At 43.4% G+C, this 7869-nt stretch overlaps 1 protein-coding gene across 1 annotated transcript; it reads right to left on the bottom strand.

Annotated features, from left to right (window-relative positions):
* Window positions 1-2013: 2013 nt before the first annotated feature.
* On the bottom strand, window positions 2014-7176 carry LOC310785325 (receptor-transporting protein 3-like). Its single transcript, XM_083646349.1, has 3 exons — window positions 7038-7176; window positions 5776-5950; window positions 2014-2642 (listed from the first exon to the last, which is right to left on the bottom strand). The coding sequence occupies exons 1-3, from the start codon at window positions 7048-7050 to the stop codon at window positions 2402-2404; spliced, it is 429 nt and encodes a 142-aa protein (XP_083502475.1). The 5' UTR covers window positions 7051-7176; the 3' UTR covers window positions 2014-2401.
* Between the last annotated feature and the right edge of the window lie 693 nt (window positions 7177-7869).

Below are 7869 nucleotides of genomic sequence, written 5' to 3'. Positions count from 1 at the left end.
ACGAAATGAGTCTCCTTGTTTAAGCTGTCTTGCAAGTAAGTAGGCTCCCTGAACCCCCCACACCACCACCTTGATAGAACGATGTCCCAAGCTTAAAGTCCAGGTGAACCCGTTCGTCACGTGCATCTGAGTCCGTTTCAGACTGAAAACAAATTGAGAGGCGGACCATATACGTGTCGATGATTTGATTTGACAATTCTGAGGACTGGCTTTGGCATTGGCCAATCCTGGCGTGTTCCACCCCCAAATCCGGGTGGGACTCAGCGTGTTGTCGTGCTACGTGAGTGGGATCTGCGGAGTACCAGGCAGCCACCGGCTTCGTGCGGAACGAGCGGACAATCCGATGCATGGGTGCTCCTCGCCCGCCTGGAATCTCCGAGAGACGACCCCTGACAGTCAGGCTCGGAGGCGCGCACCATTATCGTTATAAATGTAAATAATATTCCTGGAATGCGTGTTTTAACGGGCCAGTTACATTTCTTTGCATTCTTAGAAATTACCGTTTGATTTAGTTTGCATAATTGCTCAAGTTAGTAGTTAGTTTATGGGCTAGAAACTCTGCCAGATGACAGGCACTAGGCTCCATTTTCCCCTTCATTTGGAAGAGAAAATGATCCTTAAATGAAGATTTGATTGACAGCTGCATGTCGTGAAATGATTGGTTGAAATGGGGTAGAAATTTGATAGTACTAGGTGACGTCAGCAAACTGTACATTACTGTTCTCAATGAAATCTTGAAAAATGAACTTTTGATGTGAAAAAGTGTGAAAAACTAAAGAAATTCGATTTTTGTGATTTGTTTTGCATACATTATTAAATAGGTGCACTGCATACCCAGGTATTTGAACTAAAAGAAAAGAAAAGTCATTTTTGGGTTCAGCTCGCCTTTAAATAATACAAACTGCACACTGAGAAAAGTTTTAGTACCAAAAGTTGGGGACAGAAATGTCAACATTATGTGACGCCATCTTTCTTGACGTACCCACGTGACTCCTTTAATGTAGTATTGAGAATCAAGCATCACAATAAGGTATACATTTTTTTTTACTTCATTTAACCAGATACAAACAAGCGATATAAAATCTCTTTTACAATTGTGACCTGGCCAAGAAGGCAGCAAAGTTACACGTCGGATTGTAATATGTAAGAAACAAAACAATAATACAAACGACGATACAATAAAAGAGTAAAGCAAAAACTACCATCTACACATCAGAAGTGGATATTCTAAAATTGCAATCAAGGCCCTCTGCAAATCTCAGGTTGCAGAAGGCATGACACAAACAACTGACAAGCCACAACAATCACAGTCACACAGAGCAGTCACAATAGTCACAGGAAAACAACAAAATACATATTGAAACAAAGAACATGACAAAATAGTTATGCATTATGACAAGAGCAGCTTGTGGTAAGGATTTCAGATATTTTTTTGTTTAAAACTGGACAAAGGGATGAGGGAGACTAATTCTGTAGGTCGTTCCAAGACCAAGGGCCAAAATGCCTCAGTCCGCACAGTTGGTACCTTAAAATGTAGCCAAGCGTTGAATCTGAGGTTGTAGGAGTTATGCACAGATGCAAACTTGGAACTAATGTACAAGCGTAACTTGCCTAGAATGGCCTTGTATATTAGAATATACCAGTGCTGTATCCTGCAAGTGACGACCATCCGACCAGATTGTACAGTGTGCAATGATGCGTCCTGTAGTCTGAGTTTGAACTGTATCTCAGAGCAGCACGATAAAGTGGGTCAAGGTTGGCCAAGGAGGTGGGACCAGCAAATCTGTAAATGGTATCGCCGTTAGTCCAGCTGAGATAGCAAAAGGCCTGACACCAGTCGTTTATGAGAAGACGGGCAGAAACATGATTTTAATCTGTACCAAATAAAAAACAAATACTGTATATAAAAGCAGGAAATGGTGTATTTAACACTCCCCCCCCATGCTTTTTTGTATTGCACACCCCCCCCCCCCCCCCCCCCCCCCCTTCTCAAAGCAAAGTTACACCCTTCCATTAAGGCCAGAAGTTCAGTTCAGGTTCGAGTAGGTCAATCCATCTACCTTCGCATTGTGTAAGTTCTATTTGATTGTTTGTTCTAGGTTCGACTTTCTCGATCCCACAGAATCTAAGATCAGAGGCCGTGTGGTTAGATTCCCGAAAGTGTCTGGCTACAGGGGAATTATCCCCTCTGCGGATGTTTCTTCTGTGCTCCTTGATTCTGATCCTGAGTTTCTGGGTGGTGTAGCCTACATATTGTCGGCCACAAGGGCACCAAAGAAGATAGATGACATTAGTGGAATCACAAGTGATGTACTGCCTAATCCTGTACATTTTGTTGGTGCGGACAAAGGTTTCAGTGATCTTGTTGTTGTTGTTGTTGTTTTCACAGGAATTACAATCATTACAAGAAACCCCAGAAACTCATCCGTGCGAACAACCCGAGCAAAGGCTCTTCCACCTCTTCTCGTTCAAAACCCGGGTAGTAGACCTCGTCCTGGCAATAGTAGAACTCGTCCTGGCAATGGTCACAGGCCTGTCCAAAGGGCCGCATGATCACTGTCCACTTCCCACTCCGCCTCCGGTAACGGAACAGTACTCGCACCCACGAGGACCAGGTACTAGAGCAGGAGATGCACTCGAAGCTGGGGAGGGAGGTAGATCATTAAACATATTATCAGCATTATTTGAATAGAGCTAGGATCTGGCACACCATAACTTACTGTTAAACCTTCTGGAGATCTTGTAGGCTTAATTCAAGCAAACATATTATGCGACACCGGTGCCCACTTGCGTTGAGAACAATATTGCCAAAGCATCAAACATTTAGGGCTCTATCGTCGCAAAGGCGGTAATTTTGCGTTTTGCGCTGGACCGCGCAAAGCCCTAATTGTCATTTCTTGTATAGACTGAAATCCTGCTTTTCTTTCACATCCAGAAAACGTCTCGTCTCTGCTCTCTTCCTCTCCCAACTTGACTACGGTTCACTTGTGTTCTTGGCTGCACAGCATCTGGAGTAAAGCTCCCGGCGATGGTGATTTTTAAGCGTCTCACAATGCCAAAAGAAAAGATCCCCAGCGGGATATGCTTGTTTTGTTGAAATGTTAATAAATGGGAGCTTCCCCAAACAGCCATCTCTTTCCCGACAATCCCCTCTGTGCACGAACCCTTACATATGGTAATTAAACATCAAAACACCCGCGGCTTATAGTCCGGTGCGGCTTATATATGTAACAAACAGGCAATTTTGCTGCTGCGGCTTATACTCAGGTGCGCCTTATAGTGCGGAAATTACGGTACTTAAGCCTGATATTCACTCCTCTGTCCACCGGATTAAATCTCAGGTCTCACAGATGGCTACAATTCAAAGTTAAGTTAAGTTATCCTTTATTTATCCCCTTGGGGAAATTCATCCTCTGCATTTGACCCATCCTCTACTAGGAACCTTCCTAGAACTAGGAGCAGTGGGCAGCCACTGTGCAGCGCCCGGGGACCAACTCCAGTTCTTTTGCCAGTACCTTGGTCAGGGGCACTGACAGGAGTATTAACCCTAACATACAAAGTGCCGCTTGTTAAGAAAGAGGTAGGAAGAGCAAGTCTGCACTACTAATGGTCCTTGGTCATGGAACGACCTTCAGACCTCTTTTAAACTGGACTCTCTTATTTCTTTAAACTTGTTTAAACTTAGAATAAAGGACATGGTTACCGGTAAAGCGTGCTGTACTTGTTTTTAACCAGCTTTGTCTTATTGTTTTAGCAATGTTTATTCACTGTCGATTTACTGTATTGATATCTCTGTTTTACGCTTGGTAACTATGTTTACTGGCTGTTTGCTTTATTGTTGTTTTTACATTGTGTTTTATTGCTAGTTGTCTGTCTGTTTTATTGTTGTTCTTGCTTTGTTTTGTTAACGGAACTTGTTTTAAGCTGCCGTTTTTCTTGTCTTGGCCAGGTCTCTCTTGTAAAAGAGGTTTTTAACCTCAATGTGACTTCCTGGTTAAATAAAGGTTAAATAAAAATAAATAAATAAAAAAATCTTGCGCAAACCTCCATATAGGCGTGTTTATGCCCAGAACAGTATTCACACGTGTGAGATCATGTCCAGTCCACTCCCCTTAAAAGCCACAGTCACGTCTGTGACAGCAGCTTCTTTCTTGCTGAGTGCCGTGGGCAAGCAGAGTGACAGAGTGAGAGAGAGAGAGGGGATAGAACGAGAGAGGGGAGAGAGAGAGAGAGAGAGAGAGAGAAAGAGAGAGAGGGGATAGAACGAGAGAGGGGAGAGAGAGAGAGAGAGAGAGAGAGAGAGAGAGAGAGAGAAAAAGAGAGAGGGGATAGAACGAGAGAGGGGAGAGAGAGGGAGAGAATTGGAGGATGAACCAGTTCGGATTCAGATAAACCATTAGAAACTAACGAAAATTGGTGCTGATGGAATGATCCATTTGAAACACACCTGATAGGGAATAATTTAAATCACATTAGCCTTTAGTTGGACAATCACTAGTTATTAATATATTCATATACATTTTCATTTAAGTTACACATAGTTATTGTGCATACACAGACAGACGCCATATTCAGATAACGTGTAGCATACATTTGAAGCTCCTCTCTGTCTCACACTGTGTCACTGTTCCCTCTACAAGGCCAGACTAACAGATAGGTTGAGTCTACAGAGTAGCCTTCAAGTGTGCGTCAAGACAGATGTAATCTGATGTGTGTCCTATAAGTATCTTCGACTTTCTGTTTACTGCATGTAAGCCTGTGGATCCATTCGTGAATATACAGGAGTGCATCTCTTGGCCAAGATCTCTGTCAAATACATCATATCAGATGACTTCTTCTGACTCCTGGCTCCATCTTTTTGATCACAAGTGGTTTTGTCCAAGTGGTTCACTGTTGACCTTTTGGCTGTCAATTTCTATTCTATAACAACACCAAAGGGCTGCCGCGCAGTTACGCAGTGAATATCCCCATGTCCCAAAGCGTGCGCTTACTGTAATTAGTCGTTTCGTTCATATAGGCTATAACATACACATTTAAAAATATTTGTTTCTTTAATAGGGTAGGGGTGTGTGAGATTTTAATTCTAGCCTATTTCAATAGCCTATGTTAGAATTGTCCACTCGGGTTAAGCTATTGTTGCATGGTGCAATTGCGGGGAAAGAGGTTACTGTATAGTACTGGCCGGCACAACTTTCTCAAAAGCAATCTACTGTTACCTCACACCACAGACCTGTATGGTCAGGAATTATGTAGCCTAATAAAACCATGACAAACGAATTCTCATTTTTAAAGGTGTGTTTTTTCTGCAATGTAGGCTATAGTTGAAAATCAACGTTGTAGGCTATAGTTTGAAAATCAACGTTGCATTCTGAGGAGGGGAGAGTGTGGCATGACATCCATGCCGTACGTAATGTATCCAAGCGATATAAAATGAACAACAAAGCAGATAGAACGCAGCCCTGAGGAGAACCTGTACTGTATAAGTGAATATTTTGTCAGACAATGGAAGGCCCACTTTGACCTGCTGACCTCTCTGACGTAGAAAGAGTCCAGCAGCCAAAGAATCAGAACCACCATCTAAGGAGAACTCATCTGCCAAAATACGAGCCTGCATTGTTTTTAAAGGTGAAGAGAAATCCACAAATACATTTTAAACGTGTGTTTTGAGAGCCTCAAGATGAGTGGACAAGATGCAAGAATGGCATCATCTACGTACATTTAAATGGTACATTTAAATTAAGGGTTCATATCATGAGCAGATAAAATGATACATACTTTCCATAGGCAATGTCATTATAGACCTTCCAGCCTCTCCCCCTCTCCTCCTCGGTCACTTCGTCTGTCTGTCCGTAGTTGAAGTTGAGATGATTCAACTCCTCTCCATGGATCAGCTCCTGATCTTCATCCAGCAGCTGCTGGAAGACCTCCTTCCACAATGATGGCCGCCAGGCTGCATATGGGGGGGGAAGGGGGGGGAAGGGGGTGAAGGGGGGGGAAGGGGGGGGGAAGGGGGGGGGGGGGGGGGTGGGGGGGGGGTGTCGTGCATAAGAACATCAGAAGATAGTGACATTCAATGTGTTTGGGTGTTAGATTAGGCCTACATCTATCGTTCCAATATCTCCTACAGTCAGTCCGGTGTCTCGCCGTAAAGTGTCGACAATTAGTTGCAGTTAGTTGCAGCAGAAGGTGATTGGCTTCTCTCCAGGACCTGTACACTTGTAGGACCCTGAAGCGTGCAGGAAGGATTGTGAAAGATTTGTGTCCCACTCTGGGACACTCCCTTCTGGCAGGAGGTTGTGACGCATCAGGACCAAAACATCACGCCATAAAAACACTTCCTTCCTATCTGCAGCTCGCCTCGTTAATCAGGCCCGGAACCCCCCCCCCCCCCCCCCCCCCCAAACACACGCACGCACGCACGCACGCACGCACGCACGCACGCACGCACGCACGCACACACACACACACACACACACACACCCCACACAGATGTGTGCACATTCCTGCACAAATCTTTCGCTTTAAAAATACAGACATATTTTGTAATACCCTTATAGTGCACATGTTGTTCTGTTTGTGTAAATGTTTCTATTTGAAAATGGATATTTGTATTTTATACAAGTAGATGCACAGCGCTGTCAGCTGGTGCACTATGGCAGGAAACCTCAGATGAACAGTTCAACAAGAACAGTCACTGCTTCAATGACTGCTTCCACATTTTTTTTTCTTCATTTTAATTAATCTTCTTTATAAAGTACAATTAAAGGCATGTGAACAACATGATCGCTTTAAAGACGATTCATCAAAATGAGGAAGCAATTCAGCCCTCGTGATCCTCTTGTTGAACTGCTCATTTGTGTTTTAGCTATAGCCTACTTCATGCTAGCTTCTTGACTGGCAGTACTTGCTCTTTACTCTACTACTCGTCTTGACTTCTCTATATTCATTAATGTTATGCACCTTGTATGTGTAAACATTACTTGTCAATAAAGACTATTCTCATTCTGATTCTGGAGCTGCTGTATGATGTAGCCTACCGTAGGCACTCATGGTCCTTGATGTCCAGATGTTGGTTCAGATGTTGGTTGAGTTCCTTGACGACGAAACCAAACAACGCTTCTGTTCTCAATTCAGCGTTATGTCGCTCTCCGGTTATAATACAATAATACAATATTATTATTGTCCTCCCTGCCTGTCGACAGTATGGCTGCTCTGAGAAATGAAACTTCAAGTGTAACTTCTCTTGCACAGTCTATGCTTCACTGAGCCTAACTCCACCCACTGCATTCTGGGGGGAGGAAGATAAGGATGTGCATATGCAGCCCTCAGGTCGTAAAAATGTCCCCTTTTAGGCAGTGGAGAAGTAAATTATCTTCTATCTAAGCGGACCCATTTAACACAAGAATGGCAGCAAGTCTGTGTGGCGGGAAGTGGTGGGGTCAAGGTTCATAAAATTGATGTACCTCGACATCAGCTGACCTCTGTCAGATCATTTTGCCTGCCCAAGGTTTTCTCTTCAGCAGGCCTCCTGCTCTGGCTACACTCAGTTATTTTTATTAAGCATCACAGCTAATGAAATTCCATTTAAATCACCCCAAAATTCATCAGGTTCAGGAGCCAATGTGTCCATAAGGCTTGCAAATATCAAACAGTTATGCAGAGGTAAATGATCATAGCTGCAGGAGAGCAAGGCAACAATTTAATTGTGGAGAAATCTGTATGGATGAGTTTTCAAAGTGGATGGATTTCACAATTTGTGAATAGGCAAAGAGACGGGCTCAAATAGAAGAAGCCAGTATTGCACTATATGAAAGCTTCCTACAGAGCTCCGGAATGGCCATCGGGAGAAAATAATTTATGTTGGAACAA

The sequence above is a fragment of the Poromitra crassiceps genome, assembly GCF_964638095.1.
Source record: "Poromitra crassiceps genome assembly, chromosome: 11".
In the NCBI taxonomy this organism is placed as follows: domain Eukaryota; kingdom Metazoa; phylum Chordata; class Actinopteri; order Beryciformes; family Melamphaidae; genus Poromitra; species Poromitra crassiceps.
Note: the sequence above shows the minus strand (reverse complement) of the source record. Positions and strands in the feature narration are given on the sequence as shown.

Bases quoted from the DNA above. Each gene is read 5' to 3' on its own strand.
- LOC310785325 (XM_083646349.1), bottom strand. The intron at 2,643-5,775 runs GTATGTATCATT...CTCCCTCCCCAG, and splicing joins AATGACATTGCCTATGGAAA to CTTCGAGTGCATCTCCTGCT.